Here is a 21,984-nt window from a genome sequence, read left to right as displayed (position 1 = left end):
ATATGAAATCCCCCTACCTTTATCATGGCCAATAAAGAGAAGTTGGGCTGCTCTAATAGGGAATAATGAGCAGCAACTAAACTTTAGGTGCTTTGTAAAGAGCTGGGTATTTGGGGGCTGCTGTAGTACGACCCCCAGGGTAGCAAATCCTCAGGTGATCACTTCTGCTTCCATCGGAAAGGTGTCGGTGTTGCTTTAAATAGGATAAATACCCCAAACTCCATGTTTCCAATGAAAACACCCCAAGGATTCCCCCCCAAAGCCCCTTACCCAAGTAGGCCTTCTCTCTCTTCTTCTTCTCCGTCTCTATGTACAACTCCGATGCCGCTTTGATTTTCTGCACCCAGGCCGTCCTATAGAATATGGCATTTACACAATGATCCTTTATTCATACAGCAGTTACTACAGTTATGGAAAGACTATTTATATTTTCATTTTGGTGCTGTTATTTACAATACATATTTGTGTAATTCCCTTTTACTGCAGGATAAGTGCCCAGTGCAAAGCAGAACTGGTTCTAATGGAACACTGCGGGGTTACCCAGTATGTATTGTGTATAAAGGGTGTGGCTACCTAGGCAAGGGGAGGAGTCTCTGACCTCTCATTGATGCTCTCTGCACGCAATGTGTAGACTCGGTCAATGTGAGAAATATGAAAGATTGGCTCATCCCCGGATGGGTCCGTGGGCAGTTTCACCAGCACTTCGTTGAGGAATATTGGCTGAAACACAGGATTTCATGCATAAACATCAACTTTAAATATGAGGTCCCAGCACTGGGCCTAAAGCTGGGAGATCGGATAAAAACATCAATGGTGATGTTGCCCATAGCAACCAATAAGCGATTGGATTGGAATGGTCACCTACAAGTTTTAAAACAAAAGCAAAGATCTGATTGGTTGCTATGGGCAACATCACCGGTGATGGTGGTCTCCAATGTTAGGAAATACCCCCCACTGTGCCACTGTGCCACTGTGCAGTATTAGTCACAAGGCTACTCACAGTTTTGTACATCTTGTACTGGAGATTGGACTTGGGGCTGAACACCTTATCGTTGCCGGAGGAGCCGAGGGGCTTAATGATCTGGGTGAGCAGCAGGAAGTCGTTGAACAGGAAGCCGTATAGTTCCTTGTTGCTCTTGGCTTTGTACAGTTTCCCACTGTGCAGGAACTTGCGTGGGCCCAGGCAGTTTGTAACAGAGTTAAATACTAATTGCTGGAGAAAAAGGGGGAGGAAATTATTATGTAGGGAGATGCTGAATGTGCAGGAATCCTTACTACTTTGCCTTTATACCTGCAACCTGGTGGGTCTCACTGGGCAATGAGTGGGTCACACTCCCAGGATTCCCTGCTGCCTTAGTACTTCAGCCAATCCCAATGTTATCAGCTCAAGGCCCCCAGTCTGGCACACAGGAAATACCTCACTTTGTGGCATACCAAGACACAGAGTCCTATAGCTAATTACTGTACAGAGCTGATATGGGCCCATTAGCTGGGTACTGTACAGAGCTGATATGGGCCCATTAGCTGAGTACTGTACAGAGCTGATATGGGCCCATTAGCTGAGTACTGTACAGAGCTGATATGGGCCCATTAGCTGGGTACTGTACAGAGCTGATATGGGCCCATTAGCTGAGTACTGTACAGAGCACTGATATGGGCCCATTAGCTGGGTACTGTACAGAGCTGATATGGGCCCATTAGCTGAGTACTGTACAGAGCACTGATATGGGCCCATTAGCTGGGTACTGTACAGAGCTGATATGGGCCCATTAGCTGGGTACTGTACAGAGCTGATATGGGCCCATTAGCTGGGTACTGTACAGAGCTGATATGGGCCCATTAGCTGAGTACTGTACAGAGCTGATATGGGCCCATTAGCTGAGTACTGTACAGAGCTGATATGGGCCCATTAGCTGGGTACTGTACAGAGCTGATATGGGCCCATTAGCTGGGTACTGTACAGAGCTGATATGGGCCCATTAGCTGGGTACTGTACAGAGCTGATATGGGCCCATTAGCTGAGTACTGTACAGAGCTGATATGGGCCCATTAGCTGGGTACTGTACAGAGCTGATATGGGCCCATTAGCTGAGTACTGTACAGAGCTGATATGGGCCCATTAGCTGAGTACTGTACAGAGATGATATGGGCCCATTAGCTGAGTACTGTACAGAGCTGATATGGGCCCATTAGCTGAGTACTGTACAGAGCTGATATGGGCCCATTAGCTGAGTACTGTACAGAGCACCTGGGCCCGTTAGGCTCCCTACCCGGCCGGCTGGACTACAGGACGTACCTCAGACAAACCCTCACACTGAACGTGCGCCTGAATCCACTCCAGTCGGTCTGAGTTTTCCTTCTCCCGAACCCCCTCATTCACTTGGGAACATAATTCTTCGGCTTTCTCTAGGGCTTGCTTCAGGTGGCTGTGGTCAGGGTGATTTTCTGGAGTATTTTCAATAATCTGCAAAACAGAAAATTAATACATATCATAAGTACAGATTATTAATCAAGGCTTCAGCCCATTATCAGTAATGAGTTGCGCTGGTGCTTATAATGCTAATGTGCTGCCGTACAGAAGGTACAGTTGGGGGGTACAGCGGGGGGCACAGCGGGGGGCACTTACACATACAGATCTGATGTTACAGATAGAAGCTAAAGTTTGGGGCACATTTAGAAAAACAAAAGGTTCCATACATTTTTAATGATGAGCGGGTATCTGGTTACTCTCTGCATGGGTTTGAGTAGGAAGCTGGACAGCGGCATTCCCTTACACCGGGGATCCATTGCAAGCCTCTGAAATGACAAGATTAAATGCATTTATATGTAACAGTCAAAAACATTTGTACAAAGGGGCAATATCCCTGCAGCGACCTCTACAGCCTAAAACATTGGTTTCTGGGTGTCTATGGTTGATGCCCTGTTTTGAGGCCCAACATTTGCTCTGGGGTTTCTCCCAACAAGGTTCCCAACATGACACCAGTGATCACACAGGAGTCCAAGGACTCAGTTAGTGGTTGTTATTTTACAAATTTATCCATGGGTGTGGGGAAGGGGGGGCTCTCTAATTTGTTCCCAGGACTTTAGGGTAGGTCTGAGATTTCCAGTTCATAGATATGGTCTGCTTTGCATACAGGCACAGTATAGATAATAGAGTCTGATGTGCCCTTTTGGGGCAAAATGTCTTTCATCTGGTACCATGGGGTCTATTGGTAAGGATAGATCTGTCTTAATATTGATCCGGTCTAGTAACTGAATTTATGGGCAAGACGATTCCATGTGTATAAATTCCGCTGAGGAGCATTAACATTGTGGACATTCTGGACTTAGTTCTGTGTTCATTCTGCATCACACTGGGTTTATAGAAGTATAAGAAAGCTAATAGGCATTCCCCCCAAAACTCATCTACCTGCCCTCAGGCCAGGCCCGGACTGGAAATCTGTAGGTTCAGGCAAATGCCAGAGGGGCTGCTGTAAGATTCCATAGACACTCACTATTTATTGAGCCGGGGGGGGGGGGGTGTGGTTTGTGCCTCTGTGTACTGGGAATGCCAGGGCCTATTTGGAATCCCAGTCCAGACCTGCTTCAGGCAGGGCCCACCGATTCCAAACTGGGGGTCCAGCTGAAGAGTTTGGAACCAATGCTCTAAACACACAATGTGCCCATTTAGTAGGAAGTCTTTGAGGCAGGGAGGCCGGGGAGAATGAAAGGCCGGGGGATGCAAGAAACTGTAGGAGATAAAAGATGAAGGGGTGAGAAGAGAGGCAGGAAGGGCAGGTAGGATCGGTGCAGGGGAGAAGCCAATACAGGGATAAAGAGATTTCCCCTGGTAAATAAAACATCCTGTGACTTTCTGTGCCAGGGAATGGCAACCCTCTGCATTTAGGCTTGGAAGCACAATAATACCCGCCGCCTGTGTGGTTATTAGGGGGGGCACATGAATCACTTACTTTCACAAACTCCTTGAACTCGGGCACCTCGTCCGTTTTCTGCTGAATGAGAGCGGCGCCGTTGAGCTGGCAGCTGCAGAAGCGAATGTACGGCTGCATGTGGGGCAACTGGGCCGTCAGGATGTCCCCGATCATCTTCACCGGCATCTTCTCCCCAGACATTTTCTTGCGAACTCGCAAGGCCCTGGGAGTGACAGAAACAAACTCTAATTATTACCCGTTTTAGCCATATTGTGCCAGTCTGGGCACCAGTCAGACCAATGTTACAATGTGTAACAACTGCTAATATCATGACAACTAGAAAAAAAACCATATTAAATGTAAATGGTAAAAATGCTTAGATCATCCAATCAAAGTACAAAGCAATATTCTAGGCTAAGTGCCCAGAGGATCTTACTTGAGCAGTTTGATATTGCACATTATCAGCTCCTTCCAGTTGACAAAAATCATGGCAACTTCCTTCTCCGTCAGTAATTCAGATTCCAGCAGAGGCTTTTGGAATGTCTGTGTTGTACAGGGGGAAACAGGGTGCACTGATAATTGGCGGCGATAAAAACCAGTTAATTGGTACTAGTACCTGTGATAATATAGCACAAAGTCACGCCAGTATGGCTAGCTGTTAGTTATAGGGTTAGTTTACCTTTAAATTGACTTTTAGCCTGACATGGACATTAATGTTCTGAGACAATTTGCAACTGGTTTTCATTTTTTATGGTTTTTCAGTTATTTAGCTTTTTGTCCGGCAGCTCTCCAGCTTGTAATTTCAGCAACTATCTGGTTGCTAGGGTCTTGATTACCTTAGCAACCAAGCAGTGGTATAAATGAAAAACTGAATTATGAACAGAAGAATACAAATTAAAAGTAACAATAATAATAATAATAATAACACTGTAAGCTCACAGAACAATTGTTTGGTTTTGGCTGCGGTTGTGGAAAGATGTAGAAAAGGAACAGAAATAATGCAAAAACTATAAAAAATAAAAAATGAAGACCAACTGCAAAGTTGCTAGGAACAGAATATTCTATAACATACTAAAAGTTAAACAATCCGTTTAAAAAAGAAGCAGCTGCCTATAAGAACTCATTCTGGACTGAGTGTTTAATTAGCTTAGGTAAAAATCCATAGAAATGCAGGTACAGGTATTGGAATCCTTATCCAGATCCCATTATCCAGAAAGTTCCGAATTACACAAGACCATCTTCCATAGTCTTCACATTTTTAAAAATGATTCCTTTTTCTCTGTAATAATAAAACAGTACCTGTACTTGATCCCAACTAAGATATAATTACCCCTTATTGGGGCAGAACAGCCCTATTGGGTTTATTTAATGGTTAAATGATTCCCTTTTCTCTGTAATAATAAAACAGTACCTGTACTTGATCCCAACTAAGATATAATTACCCCTTATTGGGGCAGAACAGCCCTATTGGGTTTATTTAATGGTTAAATGATTCCCTATTCTCTGTAATAATAAAACAGTACCTGTACTTGATCCCAACTAAGATATAATTACCCCTAATTGGGGGCAGAACAGCCCTATTGGGTTTATTTAATGGTTAAATGATTCCCTTTTCTCTGTAATAATAAAACAGTACCTGTACTTGATCCCAACTAAGATATAATTACCCCTTATTGGGGCAGAACAGCCCTATTGGGTTTATTTCATGGTTAAATGATTCCCTTTTCTCTGTAATAATAAAACAGTACCTGTACTTGATCCCAACTAAGATATAATTACCCCTAATTGGGGGCAGAACAGCCATATTGGGTTTATTTCATGTTTAAATTATTTTTTTTTTTAGCAGTCTTAAGGTAAGAGATCTGAATTATGGAGAGATCCCTTATCTGGAAAACCCCAGGTCCCAAGCATAACAGGTCCCATACCTGTACTAAGAAACAATTGCATTAATGACTAAAATGTGAGCCAATCATAGCCTTACATAGAACTATATGGTGTCAGTTGCCCAATAACAGAATACTGATAGAAATCCCTGTGTCTTTGCAAATTTATTGACAAATGGTGGCTCCAGGATGGATGGGTTGGAAAGAAATCCCGTATCCAGTAACTGGGAGTATGGCGGTTGTACGGACGCTCAAGTAGGGAGTCAGGAAGCAGCCTTGCCTGTAGGGAATGAGCAGCCTTGCCTGTAGGGAATGAGCAGCCTTGCCTGTAGGGAATGAGCAGCCTTGCCTGTAGGGAATGAGCAGCCTTGCCTGTAGGGAATGAGCAGCCTTGCCTGTAGGGAATGAGCAGCCTTGCCTGTAGGGAATGAGCAGCCTTGCCTGTAGGGAATGAGCAGCCTTGCCTGTAGGGAATGAGCAGCCTTGCCTGTAGGGAATGAGCAGCCTTGCCTGTAGGGAATGAGCAGCCTTGCCTGTAGGGAATGTGCAGCCTTGCCTGTAGGGAATGAGCAGCCTTGCCTGTAGGGAATGTGCAGCCTTGCCTGTAGGGAATGTGCAGCCTTGCCTGTAGGGAATGAGCAGCCTTGCCTTTAGGGAATGAGCAGCCTTGCCTGTAGGGAATGAGCAGCCTTGCCTGTAGGGAATGAGCAGCCTTGCCTGTAGGGAATGTGCAGCCTTGCCTGTAGGGAATGAGCAGCCTTGCCTTTAGGGAATGAGCAGCCTTGCCTGTAGGGAATGAGCAGCCTTGCCTGTAGGGAATGAGCAGCCTTGCCTGTAGGGAATGAGCAGCCTTGCCTGTAGGGAATGAGCAGCCTTGCCTGTAGGGAATGAGCAGCCTTGCCTGTAGGGAATGAGCAGCCTTGCCTGTAGGGAATGAGCAGCCTTGCCTGTAGGGAATGAGCAGCCTTGCCTGTAGGGAATGAGCAGCCTTGCCTGTAGGGAATGAGCAGCCTTGCCTGTAGGGAATGAGCAGCCTTGCCTGTAGGGAATGTGCAGCCTTGCCTGTTGGGAATGTGCAGCCTTGCCTGTAGGGAATGAGCAGCCTTGCCTGTAGGGAATGAGCAGCCTTGCCTGTAGGGAATGAGCAGCCTTGCCTGTAGGGAATGAGCAGCCTTGCCTTTAGGGAATGAGCAGCCTTGCCTGTAGGGAATGAGCAGCCTTGCCTGTAGGGAATGAGCAGCCTTGCCTGTAGGGAATGTGCAGCCTTGCCTGTTGGGAATGTGCAGCCTTGCCTGTAGGGAATGAGCAGCCTTGCCTGTAGGGAATGAGCAGCCTTGCCTGTAGGGAATGTGCAGCCTTGCCTGTTGGGAATGTGCAGCCTTGCCTGTAGGGAATGAGCAGCCTTGCCTTTAGGGAATGTGCAGCCTTGCCTGTAGGGAATGAGCAGCCTTGCCTGTAGGGAATGTGCAGCCTTGCCTGTAGGGAATGAGCAGCCTTGCCTGTAGGGAATGAGCAGCCTTGCCTGTAGGGAATGAGCAGCCTTGCCTGTAGGGAATGAGCAGCCTTGCCTGCAGGGAATGAGCAGCCTTGCCTGTAGGGAATGAGCAGCCTTGCCTGTAGGGAATGTGCAGCCTTGCCTGTAGGGAATGAGCAGCCTTGCCTTTAGGGAATGTGCAGCCTTGCCTTTAGGGAATGTGCAGCCTTGCCTGTAGGGAATGAGCAGCCTTGCCTGTAGGGAATGTGCAGCCTTGCCTGTAGGGAATGAGCAGCCTTGCCTGTAGGGAATGAGCAGCCTTGCCTGTAGGGAATGAGCAGCCTTGCCTGTAGGGAATGAGCAGCCTTGCCTTTAGGGAATGTGCAGCCTTGCCTGTAGGGAATGTGCAGCCTTGCCTGTAGGGAATGAGCAGCCTTGCCTGTAGGGAATGTGCAGCCTTGCCTGTAGGGAATGAGCAGCCTTGCCTGTAGGGAATGTGCAGCCTTGCCTGTAGGGAATGTGCAGCCTTGCCTGTAGGGAATGTGCAGCCTTGCCTGTAGGGAATGTGCAGCCTTGCCTGTAGGGAATGTGCAGCCTTGCCTGTAGGGAATGTGCAGCCTTGCCTTTAGGGAATGTGCAGCCTTGCCTGTAGGGAATGAGCAGCCTTGCCTGTAGGGAATGAGCAGCCTTGCCTGTAGGGAATGAGCAGCCTTGCCTGTAGGGAATGTGCAGCCTTGCCTTTAGGGAATGTGCAGCCTTGCCTGTAGGGAATGAGCAGCCTTGCCTGTAGGGAATGAGCAGCCTTGCCTGTAGGGAATGTGCAGCCTTGCCTGTAGGGAATGTGCAGCCTTGCCTGTAGGGAATGTGCAGCCTTGCCTGTAGGGAATGTGCAGCCTTGCCTGTAGGGAATGTGCAGCCTTGCCTTTAGGGAATGTGCAGCCTTGCCTGTAGGGAATGAGCAGCCTTGCCTGTAGGGAATGAGCAGCCTTGCCTGTAGGGAATGTGCAGCCTTGCCTTTAGGGAATGTGCAGCCTTGCCTGTAGGGAATGAGCAGCCTTGCCTGTAGGGAATGAGCAGCCTTGCCTGTAGGGAATGAGCAGCCTTGCCTGTAGGGAATGTGCAGCCTTGCCTTTAGGGAATGTGCAGCCTTGCCTGTAGGGAATGAGCAGCCTTGCCTGTAGGGAATGTGCAGCCTTGCCTTTAGGGAATGTGCAGCCTTGCCTGTAGGGAATGAGCAGCCTTGCCTGTAGGGAATGAGCAGCCTTGCCTGTAGGGAATGAGCAGCCTTGCCTGTAGGGAATGAGCAGCCTTGCCTGTAGGGAATGTGCAGCCTTGCCTTTAGGGAATGTGCAGCCTTGCCTGTAGGGAATGAGCAGCCTTGCCTGTAGGGAATGAGCAGCCTTGCCTGTAGGGAATGAGCAGCCTTGCCTGTAGGGAATGAGCAGCCTTGCCTGTAGGGAATGAGCAGCCTTGCCTGTAGGGAATGAGCAGCCTTGCCTGTAGGGAATGAGCAGCCCGCGGCTAAACGTACCTCGGTGACTAACTGTAAGTCATTGACATAGTTCTCCTCGGTGACAATGAGCTCGTGGATGTACCCTTGCCTCTTCCTCTCGGTGGGACTCAGCATGTCCAGGAGATGTAGGTCTGCACACCCTGCCAACGACAAGACATCCCATTGCAGATACAGGTCCCACTTTCAGAAGACACAAGTACGGGTAATTGCCCACGGGTGAATCACAACGCTGACCCAACAAACCCCCCTATAGGTATATATCTCTATATAATTACATACAAGTTTAAACAGGAACTTCAACTTCCAAACACAACTTGAGCTTTTTGAAAAGTAAACATAATTTCAAGCAACTTTGCAATGTACATCAATTAAACAATATTCAGCCTTTTCATGATGTTTAATGTAATAATATGGTTTGGAACAGTTCCCTAAGCCCCGCCCCCTGTTCCCCTGCTGATCTGGCTGACTACTTTGTGACTCAAATACAATGTAACAGTAGTTGCCTGTCCCTCAGCCTGCCTTCAGCCTGCCTCCTCCCAATCCCACAATCCCCTGCTGCACACGTGATATCAGTAAGGAAAGGAACATCCCAGTGCAATGCATTGTGGGTTATGTAGTTCCTGCATGCTGTCTGTAAGCTGTGGAGAAGTTGTTACAATTTGTAACATCAGTGTTTTAGTCCCTCCTCCCCTGCCAGGATATCAAATGATGCAGAAAGAGAAGAACTGTTTTGCAGCTGGATTTCAGCATATAAAATGGTATTTATTCCTACTTTTTGAAGGAACTGATTACAGTGATAGGGATATTAGGGGTTTCTGTGTTGTGTGGGGCTCTTTAGCAAACTTTGGTTCAGAAGTCAGAGTTTCCCTCTAATAATTAGAAATGTACGAAAAGATGCAAAATCACAGACTAGGGGGCTGATTTACTAATCCACAAATCCGAATCCCGAATGGGAAAAAATTGGATTGGAAACGAACATTTTGCAACTTTTTCATATGTTTTGCGATTTTTTTCGTCACCGTTGCGACTTTTTCGTAGCCGTTACGACTTGCACAAATTGTCGCGACTTTTTCGTAGCCGTTACGACTTACGCGAATTGTCGCGACTTTTTCGTATTGAGCGCTAGTAAACGGCGGGCAAACCTTTCCAATTTTTTCATGACGGCTATGGAAAAAGTCGCAACAATTCGCGCAAGTCGTAACGGCTACGAAAAAGTCGCGACGGCGACGAAAAAGTCGCAAAATACCGATCATTACGAAAAAAAAAAAGCATTCGGACGCTTTTGATCCATTCGTGGATTAGTAAATCGGCCCCTATGTGTATTTTCTGCATTGTTCAGCTGGCAGGGAAGTGCCCAAACTTAGTGGTGCAGCTTGCCCTTTATTATTATGGAATCAAGCAGACACAGTGACACTTGGGTGTTGGGGAGAAAGTGGGTGTTTGAGCACTTAGTGCAAAGCTGCTTAGAACTGGGGCAGAAAACTATTTGCTGGCTTTATTCTCCCTGATCAGTGCAGGGGTTAGAGGCCAGGATTTGCCCCCGGGTGGGATCTCTGCTGATGGCATACATAAAGGGACGTTGCTTATACTTACTGTTAGTGTTATGGACTCTTCCCCTTCATATCAGCAACAATCCCAAATGTGTACAGGGAATCTCTTCCTCCCCACTGAAGGAAAGGCATTACCCCCCTCCCCAAATCTGCAGCAGTCAGAATGCCCTTGGTACCCCAGGCCTAAAGCACTCACTGGGACATAACCACAAGCTGTCACACAAATGGCAGAGGATGACAAAGAAAATGACAGTCAGTAGGAAACTGCCCTTTCCCTGGTCTCTAACCCCTTCAAAGATGGACCATGACGTAATATAAATGTAACCAAGCAAAAACATCTGCATAGTGGGGGAATGCATCAGCGGCTGCCAATGGGAAGAGTCTGTAGGGGAGGGGCCTGACATGGAGCTGCTGGGAATGGCGCTTACACCTAGGCGCTGGGTTGCCAGGCCGCATAGTGATGCGTATTTTCCCCACTGCACAGATATTTGAGCTTGGTTACATCCATGTGGACCTGCAGAAGGCCTAGTGGGATCCTAGTGGTTGGTGCAGCACCAGTGTTCCATATACTGTCTCTGCCAGTTTGATAGTTGGTTAGACTGGGCATCTACTTTTATACAAACCAATGGGTAGGATTCTTCCTTTATTTTATTTTTTTTTAATTTTCTTACTTTTACTGCTGTTCATGGAACTCTGAGGCGTATATGTTCTCTACAAAAAAAAAAAAAAACTTTGGCCTTCAGCCTCAAACCTTTATATGGTCATGGCATTCTGAGATGATTTATAATATCCTTATATTTAACAATAGGGGGTACCATCCATATAAACTGTACTTAGTGATGCCATGTATGTCACAACTCACTGAAAACTTTGTACTATAAAAAGCAAACCATGGAGACAGCCTTGTGCCTTCATAGTCACAGCACCCCTCAGTGACCTCTAATATCCTTATCATTTACAGTAGGGGGTACATTATCCCTTATAATACATGAGTGATACTCAGAGTTCCCTGTATAACTCAGCCTGCAGCCTTGTGCCTTTATATGGTCACAGAACCCCTCAGTGACTGCTAATATCCTTATCATTTACAGTAGGGGGTACATTATCCCTTATAATACATGAGTGATACTCAGAGTTCCCTGTATAACTCAGCCTGCAGCCTTGTGCCTTTATATGGGCACAGAACCCCTCAGTGACTTCTAATATCCTTATCATTTACAGTAGGGGGTACATTATCCCTTATAATACATGAGTGATACTCATTCCCTGTATAACTCAGCCTGCAGCCTTGTGCCTTTATATGGGCACAGAACCCCTCAGTGACTGCTAATATCCTTATCATTTACAGTAGGGGGTACAGTATCCCTTATAATACATGAGTGATACTCATTCCCTGTATAACTCAGCCTGCAGCCTTGTGCCTTTATATGGGCACAGAACCCCTCAGTGACTGCTAATATCCTTATCATTTACAACAGGGGGGTATATTATTCTCTATATAATTTTTTTAATCCTTTGGGCCCGATTCAGACCATAAAAAGTCAGTAAAGGAAACCACTTTATCTAGACGGGAGTGATAAAAATGCCGATGTGGCTGTTTCAATATTCACCGTGCAGTACTGCCAGCTTTTCAAGGAAGCAGAGATTTTACGCTGCAGTTTATTACTGGGTGCCCTATCTAGTGGCAAAAGGCAGAACGTAATAAATTATAAACATTAAAGAGGAGGTTCACCTTAACATTAACTTTTAGTATGTTACAGAACGTCCTATCCTAGCAACTTTGCAATTGGTCTTCATAATTTATTGTTTTCAAACTGTCTTCCACGTCTACATTTTTCCAGCTTTCAAATGGGGGTCACTGAAAAACTATTGCTCTGTGCGCTTAGAAATGTATTAATATTGTTACTTTTTATTACTTATCTTACTATTTAGCCCCTCTCCTCATATTCCAGTCTTTCATGGAACCCACTGTCTGGTTGCTAAGGTAAACAAGACCCTAGAAACCAGACAGCTTCTGAAATTCCAAACTGGAGAGGTGCTGAACAAAAAGCTAAGTAACTGGAAAAACAATTGCAAATTGCCTCAGAATATAAATGTCTACATCATATTAAGGTCAACTACCCCTTGAAAGACACCAACTAAAATAAAAAAATCCGTTAAATAAGGGTAAGTAAACCCATGCTTATAATAAAGAGGATATCTAAGCAGAAGGCTGGCACTCACAAACACACACTGAGGTCGGTTTTATAAGAAGAATTTAATCATCTATACATGGAACTGATTGTAAAGGCTGTTTTACAGTTGTTAAAGCTGTAGGGTTTATATATTTATATATCTTACATTCATATCAGGACAAACAGAGGCGCGGTGGAATAATGCATCTGGCACGGCTGAGAAAGGGGAGGGGCAAGCAGCAATATGGAGGGGCCGCCGCGGAACGGAAATAAAATAATGCGAGTCTTTCGCTAAACTGTCCCCCCTCCTGCTGGCTGAGCCCCAATTTTAGCTTTTAAACACGTGTGTTGGGGGGATTTATTTAATTGAAAACAAAGTCTAGTGTTGGGCGACACAGTGAGCGGACAGTACGCGACGATACACGGCACCGTAAGCTGCGAATGGGGAAACGATACCAAAACGCCACAGTTCTACTTATTAATAAAATAATAATATAAAAATGATGTAAACATTGCAATTACTTCCAGGTTAAAAATAGTGTATACATTCTTTGTCATGAGTTAAAAAAGAAAAACAAAAATAACAAGGAAATGACCCTCGGGGGGGGGGGCAGACCCCTCGGACACACAGAGGGGCAATTACTTTCTTTAGGGTGGATGGACAAAAAGACGAGGAAAAAAAAAACGTATAAAAGAACACTGGTGAGAGTACAAAATTATAATATATAATATATATATTTATATACCGACAGTAAAAAACAGGGATGCATGTATGTAACTATATGTGCAAAATATAACCGTATCATACACTCCTTCTGCGCCATAAATACTCCCAGCATGGGGCGCGGGAAGGAGCAGAAACCATTGCACGGGAAGGAACGGGAAATAGCGGCGCCGGTGCTGGGGAACCTTCCGCCACTTTAGCACTTGGGGAACCTTTAAACAATTGCACCCATCCCTATAGCTTTTATTGGGGGAGAGGAGGAGGAGATACTAGAGCCACAGTAGGGCAAGGGGGTGCTAGAGGGGCTCATTTACTAAAACGCAGAAATTTAGTGTTAAGTAAATAGTTGTTAAGTTGCCCAATACTGGGGCTCATGTATAAACACCGGGCACATTTGCACCTGAAAAGCAAACAATTTATTGGTAGGTAACTGCCCAGGTGCAAATTTGCCCAGTGTTTACTGCAACCCATATGGCATCCTCGTTTGGCCTTGATTGGTTGGATACCAACGAGTATCATTTAGTGTTTGGCCACATTAACGGAGAACTAAAGCACAACAAAGAATTAGGCTAGAAATACTGTAGCCTATATTTTGCCCAAGGCCCCCACAGCCCTTTAGCAGGGAAGATCTGTGCCCCTGAAGATGCCCCAGTAGCCCCCCATCTTCTTTTCTGCTGATTCCCTGCACATACTCTGTGCTGCTGTCACTTACTGAGCTTAGGGGCCCACTCACTATATACTGTATATATAGAATTACATACAATATCAAATTTACAATACAAGGCTAAACTGTAGTGATGGGGAAAATTTTTGCCTGCGAAAAACCACCCATAGACTACAATGTATTGTAATTGAGTCCGTTGTCTATCCGTCATGCAGATTTTCCCAGTGGGTTATTCGGCTAAGCAAAATGGGATAGATTTACCTTTCACTACTAATCAGTGATTCTTTCAGACTTTCAACAGCAGCCCAGAGTACACTGAGCACGTGCAGTGCCACTGACACACAAACGATGGCCTAGCAGGATGAGAAAATGGTGAGCTCCTCTGTGCATTACTTATATTGACCAGGCTGGTACAGTTCTCTGTACAGGTATGGGATCCCTTATCCGCAAACCCATTCAGAAAGTTCCGGAATACAGGAAGGCCATCATCTCCTATAGACTCCATTATAAGCAAATAATTCTAATCTTTAAAAATGATTTGCTTTCTCTCTGTAATAATAAAACAGAACCTTGCACTTGTTTCGAACCAAGATATAATTAATCGTTATTGGAAGCAAAACAATCCTGGGGTTGTTTAATGAAAAAATTATTTTCTAGTAGATTTAGGGTATGGAGCTCTAAATTATGGAAAGATTCCTTATCCAGAAAACCCCAGCATTCTGGATAACTGGTCCCATACCTGTAATAAATATATATATATAAATATATATATATATTTATTTATTTTTTTCATTTGTAGGCTTTAGTTCTCCTTTAAGAATCCACTTATATATCCACCTATATTTGTGTAGCCCTGTGATGCTTTAGTTACAAATACCAGCAAACATGGCAGCTGTAATGTAACATAAAGAGCCCCAAAAAGTCTGTTGTCCTCAGAATCCTGTCCCCAAGTGATCCCCACCCATAGAGGGGCTGCAGGGAGTCCCAGTTCCACAAGTGCTGCTGGGAAGGTTACCCCTGGCCATGGTTTAACAGAAACTGAACACTGGAATCTACATGGAAGTTTCCTATTATCACTGTATTGTATATTAAGGTACTTAGGGGGGGGGGATAATACAATAAAAACTAACATTGGACACATGAAGACTAATAATGAAAATAAACATTTCAGACATATGACACATTATTAATAGCACATGCAGCATTCCTTGATAGTGGGTCTTTTTGCACAAAAATAGGTTGCAATAAAACCTTTGCATCGCTTTGTATCCCAACCCCCCCACCCCATTCTTTTACTTCAACTTAAAAATGTAGGTTTGTGGGGATAAAAAAACAAAAACAATTAAAAACGAACTAAAAATCAATGGCAAAAGCACCAGTTAAGTGAAATACTATTTGTGTTTGTTTCTAGGATGGAGAAAGCCACAAAAGGACCCACTATCCTCTAAACTGTGTGAATTTTTGCTCGTGGGTGTGCAGGTACAACGCTGTGGCGACATGCATTGAATAGGAGGCGCAACTGCTGCGCAGCATTCTTCCAGTCACAAGGCAGTAGGTGATCATGCTGGAAGTCACATGATCAGGGCTGCATCTCCCATCATCCCTCGGGGCAGTGAAATGGGGATAGTGGGTCTCTTTGAGGACTTTCAAGCCTGAGTAGGGGGATGGACAACATATGATTCCTGAAAAAAGGAGGAAAACAACACATAAGCAAAACCAAAAAAAAAAAAAAGGGTAAAACAAAAATATGATAAAAAGAAAAAATTAGGAGCAACTGTTTTTGGGTTTGTTTTTTTTTTGCTATAATAATGAATTAGGAACGGTGCAAATCAAATGGAAAAAGAAAAAAAAAGTTGCATGCAACACACAGGGAAGTGAAGTAATGCTGGGAGTGAGTTCCGACTACAGAGCAAACGGCTACTTCAATCCGGCAGCGCAAAAGCCCAATTGGGTTTGAGTCAGAGCCCAAAGCTAATCAGCCAATCAGATCCTGCGCAGTGCAGTGAAGTTTTTTATGAGGTGGGGCCTATTCAGTGTACCCCCCCCCCCCCCCCGGGGCAGATAACTGGCCCCTTTCTGCTGCGCTTAGAGAAATACACACACCCACACACATTTCCCAATCATACAGATCTGGCTGCTGTATTGCCATATTATGTTGTTTGTGCGGAATATCATTCATTAAATGGCCGATCCAAAGCCCTGCCAGCTGTATATTGGCATGTTTGGGGGGCTGCGCCACTTGGCCGTGGAGGCACTGGGCATTCCTTGCTGCAATCCTTTACATGGTGGAAGCAGCCCTGCCCAGTGCATTTATCATCATATCTCCCCCTAGTTACCCACTATGCATATATATATATATAGTAGGGTTCCTGAAGCAAACACACAACTTTTACCAGTGCAGGGCAACAGTACATTATTTTTTAATCACTTTAAAACACATTTATTTTTTGTGTTACTGTTCCTTAAATGGAGAGATTACATTTCACAATTATCCCCTTGTCTTTTACTACAATTCCCAGCAAGCCATGGTCTAAAAGAGGAGGAGCCACTGGGGAAATACCCACATCCAATGTGGACTTGCATGAACGTGAAACAATGGTTTGTTTGTATTGTTTATTGGGACAAACCTGCACACTGTATTTGTATCCGCAGCCTTATACACAGTATATGTAATAAAAGGCACTAAGTTTGCCCAGGAGCAGTAACCCATAAAAACCAATAAGATATTTACTTTTAAACAGGTGGCCAGTAAATGCTACTTGCTGATTGGCTGCTATGGGTTACTGCTCCTGGGCAAACTTGGTGCCTTTTATTACACAGCCAAATATTGCCTTGTTAAATCAGCACGGGGGTGTCCCTTTAATGCACACACAAACGATCCATCACTGTTGCATGCCTTTATGCAGGAAATTAGATTTCCTATATGGGAGGAAGCAACATGCTGCACATCTACAGCTGATTATAATGGGCTAAAATACAATTCGGCAACCTCTCTATTGGGCAGGTCTGAAAGTAAATCCCACCAGGAGAAGAGCGCATTGTGCCTCTGAATGCAGTTCTCTTCCTTTGGGTTTGAATAAGTCCCTACTGCAATCAGACCAATGGCTGGGATTGGCTAAATCAGCCACTCATCCATTGGCTGTATCAGCCCACCCATCTGTGCAATCAAAAAACCAAACAGCCACTAATGTGCTCTACTCAATTCCATAGATTGGATTATGTTGCCTAACCTTTATCCCTCCATCAGCTGACTTTCCTCTACCCCTATAAACCTTCCCCCTCCCCACCATACTTGCTAAAGAAGCTGGGTTGCAGTAAAGCAAGTCTGGCCCTACAGGCACGTGCACGATAGACGCCGGATCATTAAAAGGAGGCGGCTGATATGGCACCTAAAGCTCTGTTCAAACTCAGCTGGGTTTTGCGGCACTCATTCCGAGTTAAGGCTCAGTCTGTTATCCCAGGACAGTCGCACTATGGGACATGGAGAAGGTCTTCAAAGAGACTTAAGCAAAAATAAAAAGCAGCAGTGGTCGAGGCTTTGATTTGGGCAAAGAGCCGCAGAATCACAGCAATGCTGCATGTCATTACTAACAAGTCAGGAAAGCTCTTGCTAATGAAAGAAGCCCTGGCCTTACTTACATTGCTGACTGGGATCCATGTCTGTGGTCAGTTTCACATAGTTGGAGGGAAACAGACCAACATGGCCGTTCAGTTCTCCTTTCCACCAGTCCGGGTCCTCTTTGTTCAGCACGTTAATGACCTGACCTTTACCGAAGGCCAACTCATCGTCATTCTGAGCGATATAATCGTACATCCCGATGACTTGGCATGCTGAAATGCAAGACAAATGTTGCTGTCAGGCTGTGCAATATATTCAAAATCACCGATGTTGAGCTAGACATGTTTTTAGTTTCCCAGGTGCCCTTAGCCATGTGTCACTCTTTACTGCTGCGCTGCAGCCGATCAGCAGAACAACTGGAAGGTAGCAAGATAGCAGCTCCTCGACACCTAAAAATGCTACCATGCCCCACCTAGAGGCAGATATGAGAGTAGCATTCAATAGCAAAAATCCAAGTCTGGCAATGACTCCTCCAGTTAAAATAACTGGAGATAATAGTTAATCTGAAAGCAGTTGCGTTGTGAAGTGCTGGCCTTTTCTGAAAGCTCAGGATCAGGCACAATGCACTGAGATGGCTGCCAATATAACACACCAATATTACAACTAAAAAATATTGGTCCAAGAATAAAATTTGAAATGGTAGAAAAAATTTGCTATGTAGCGTAAATAAGTGATAAAACTAAACCATAAAAGTCATGACCGTATTTCTGACCAGATTACAAGGAAGCATTTGAAAATGGTTTGCCATGTTGCTTACACACATAACAGCACGAGTGGGGTCTCCATGAGTACTTATCACCTAAACTTGCAGTAACCTAGATTAAACTGCCTGCAATACGCTAAAGGTGGCCATACACGGGCCGATTGTAGCTGCTGATATCAGTCCCTTGGACCGTTTCGGCAGCTTATCGGGCCGTGTAGGGGAAACAACGACTGGCCTGCCCGACCAATATCTGCGCCTATTCCAGTTGTTACTATTTGATTGTTTGGCCCCAGGGCCAAATGACCGAATTAACCTAAATTGCCCTGATAACGCCCACCCATAGGTGGTGGATATCAGGAGAAGATCCGCTCGCTTGGTGACCTCGCCAGGCAAGCCGATCGTTACGTGTATGGCCACCATTATGCAGCTTTACTGCCTTCAAGTACTAAGCATATATAGTCAGCAACTGAATTGTACTGTCCATTTGTTTTCTATGATTTCTGAAAGATTGCTGGCTATTAACCAGGCAGAAATTAACTGCACGTAAGTCATTAGCAAAGCAATCATTCCTTTGCAGGAGGATAGAGCTGGCCAAGTCAGCAGCCAATATCTACAGTGTATGGGGCGACGCAGATGTCAGACAACCCCATTGAATTTGATGGGCAAGTTTTCTCCCTGCTCCTTTTAAAGAATAAGTCAACCCAAAAAATTATTTTTGCCTAATAAAGGAAAACATATTTCTAAGCAACTGTCAATTATGATTTTAATATAAAGTTCTTTAAAAGTTATTTGTAAACGTAATTGCTACTAAAATCAGCATTTGCTGAACTGCTGGTTATTACTGTTTTAAAAAGTTTAGCAAAAGCCAGTCTCCCCCCGGCAAGACAGGCTGTTAATCTGCTGGCTTCTGCTACATTGTTTAAAAAGTCAGAACCACCAGGGCACAGAATGGGAAAGGGACAGAGACTGCTTTTAATATCAATATATACAAATAACTTTAAAACCACTACATATTTGTATTAAACGTGTATAGCAAAGTTGCTTAGAATTAGGCAAAAAAAAATATTTCTTGGGTTGACTTGCCTTAAAGATACAAATCTACACAATTATGCAACTGGCTCCCCCTTAACTTACTTGGAGGCAATGATGTTGCTTTTGGTGGTTCTGTCGGCGTGCTTTTGTTTGTACCAGGGCTCAAAAGCTTCACATAATTTGCTGGAAACCATCCAATCTGTCGCTTCTTCCCACGTGCCTGCACAGACAATGGGTTCAGTCAGTTTCACTAATTGTGTCATGAGCAATACAGTAGAACAACCACAATGCAGTAGAACAACCACAGTACAGTAGAAGGATTACCATTAATCTGAAGGAGATCACCCTAAAATCAGCAGGTCACGTCTCTAGTGAAATGTTTGACCTCAACTAAACATCCTTATGTATTTTTGCCCACTAAACTATTTAGTAGAAGGTTTGTCTTAAAGTTGTAACTGCCGATATTGGTCCCTTGGACCGATTCAGCAGCTTATCGGCCCGTGTAGGGGCAGGAACGAGGGGCATGCCCGACTGATATCTGGCCTGAAATTGGGCAGATATCGATCAGGCAAGTTAAAAGATTTAGTCGAATCGGGGACCGCATAGGCTCGTTGATGCGGCCCCCGAACCGATTGCCCCATTGCCGCCATTATAAAACAAATTAGCCTACATTTTCCCCCGATATCGCCCACCGTAGGTGGGGATATCGGGAGAAGATCCACTTGCTTGGCGACCTTGCGTGTATGGGCACCTTAAGGATATGGGCACCTTAAGGATATAAGTACTTATGTGCTCTGCTGGAACACCCCAATCTGTCTCTGGATGCAGTATGAGCAAAAAATCTTTTGGTCAGATGCCTGGGATTATAATGGGTGAGCAGCCAAACATCAATATGAGAAATGTCAAATGTTGTCTCTCTTTCAAACCACTGCCTGGTTGTTAAGGTAAACAATACCCTAGCAACCAGATAGCTGTGAAATTCCAAACTGGAGAGCTGCTGAACAAAAAGCTAAATAACTGAATACTAAAAACTGAAAACCAATAGCAAACTGTCTCAGAATATCAATGTCTACATCATACTCAACGTTAGTTTAAATGTGAACAACCCCTTAAACCAGGCACAAATGACTGATACAACCTTTGTTGCTGTGAATTCTATTGCTCAGCACTAGATAAGGGATCTCTATAGATAAACTTTATATATTACTAAAACCTTGAATTATCAGATTGGCTCCCAGAGAAAATTTTTTTTTTCTGTCCAAAAATGTGTGCTCGCCTTGATATTGCTGAACTGAAATACATTGAGGCTTTTACCAACACCAACCTGCAGTTCTCCTTCCCACCATCCTCCAGGATTCTTTTTCCGGATGAGGATAAGTTGGCCAGGAGCCAGTGTCAGCTGCTCAGGGCCAGTTGCTGTGTAAGAAGCAATAACCTGGGCAATTTCTACAGGGAAAGGACATATAAGTAACATTATGGCAATGACACAGGATATACGAAAACTAACCAAATACAGAACTGGAGAGATGATTAGGGGTAATTGCCACAAACAGTTGACTTAGTATGAACATTTACTCTGATATTTTAAGAGTAAAACATTATCACGCACCTGGTTTCTTCCCAAGGCTTCCTGTCTTTCCTGCGCTTCCAGCCGCCTTGGGAAAAATAAAAATCTTATATTTTAATCAAAGTTAAAAAGAAGCAAAACGGCACTAAAAGACAACAAAATGTGATTCAGAATATGGTTGCACTCAAAATGCCCAGTGTGCCAGGGCAGGGATAATTATACATTATATCTTGCTAAAAAAGAGGATCATTCCCCTAATACACCAAGGCCACATGATGGTAAACTGCAGTCAGGGCTAGGGGCACATCAATGAGCTGATGCAGTCCTCACCCTGAGGGATTCCTAAACATGATTAATATCTGGCTGATTTTCAGTAGTCAGAACTATGGGTAGGCAGAAGAAGCACCTTCCTAGGGTGCAACAAGGGGGAATGGGGTGTCAGGCAGGAACCTCTCCTGCCTACCCCTAAGTCCGTGCTCTCTTGACTATGCCACTTTTCTTTGTGCTGAAAAGTTGCAGGGGTGAGGATGCCAGTCGGGTTGCATTGGTCTGTCCCTGTTGGGCAGGTTTATAGGGTCCCATACACAACCCGAGCAAAACATCAAAAAAAACAAAAAATAGAAGATCAGCAAACATATGTTTTGGGAAGCAGGGTGGGTCAGCACACATTTACTGTACCTCGGAGTCTTTGGGCCTTACGTAGTTGGAAGGGAAAACCCCCGTCTTCTCTCCCACCGTGCCAGTCCACCAGTCCCCATCTTTTTTAATCACCACAATCAGATCTCCTTGCTGAAAGGTCAAGTCTCCCTGCTCGTTGCTCTCGTACGTGTACATGGCTATGTATTCTGTAAGGATCCAATGTTACATTATAGATTTGCTAAAACAAACATGGCTGCATCAATACAGATATGGTGACTTCTGCACCATATTGCACATCAGCTAACGATATTGTAATGTTGCTTAGAATATAACTATAAACTTTTATAAATAAGGCCTTTGCCTTTAACTGTCTTGCAACCAAAAGCCAAATCCCATCATCAAAGGGGTGGTGTAGTATCCCTAATTGTTTAACCAATGAATAAGGCTTATGCTGAACATAATTTTTGCCTATTGCCAATCAATAACTCTTTTTATTTCCTGAACTGAAGAAAACAGGGAAACTGAAGCTAT

At 44.5% G+C, this 21,984-nt stretch overlaps 1 protein-coding gene across 5 annotated transcripts in view; it reads right to left on the bottom strand.

The window, feature by feature from the left end:
- Nucleotides 1-21,984, bottom strand: part of itsn1 (intersectin 1) — an 82,708-nt gene that overhangs the window by 2,572 nt on the left and 58,152 nt on the right. For 4 of the 5 annotated variants that reach the window (XM_002939344.5, XM_004912127.4, XM_004912128.4 and 1 more), the window contains 13 exons: nt 21,493-21,659; nt 20,857-20,902; nt 20,572-20,693; nt 19,350-19,467; nt 17,533-17,724; nt 8,800-8,921; nt 4,348-4,454; nt 3,951-4,134; nt 2,698-2,796; nt 2,297-2,464; nt 1,001-1,213; nt 599-720; nt 271-353 (listed from right to left, as the gene is read on the bottom strand). In XM_002939344.5, the coding sequence (XP_002939390.1) occupies nt 271-353; nt 599-720; nt 1,001-1,213; nt 2,297-2,464; nt 2,698-2,796; nt 3,951-4,134; nt 4,348-4,454; nt 8,800-8,921; nt 17,533-17,724; nt 19,350-19,467; nt 20,572-20,693; nt 20,857-20,902; nt 21,493-21,659 (1,743 nt within the window). Of the gene's footprint in view, nt 1-270; nt 354-598; nt 721-1,000; nt 1,214-2,296; nt 2,465-2,697; nt 2,797-3,950; nt 4,135-4,347; nt 4,455-8,799; nt 8,922-14,692; nt 15,576-17,532; nt 17,725-19,349; nt 19,468-20,571; nt 20,694-20,856; nt 20,903-21,492; nt 21,660-21,984 lie in introns of those variants that run through there. The other variant, XM_004912130.4, reaches the window with a different exon arrangement.

This window comes from Xenopus tropicalis, chromosome 2, assembly GCF_000004195.4.
Source record: "Xenopus tropicalis strain Nigerian chromosome 2, UCB_Xtro_10.0, whole genome shotgun sequence".
Lineage (NCBI taxonomy): Eukaryota > Metazoa > Chordata > Amphibia > Anura > Pipidae > Xenopus > Xenopus tropicalis.
The sequence above is the reverse complement of the archived record's forward strand: the minus strand, read 5'-3'. Positions and strand labels throughout refer to the sequence as shown.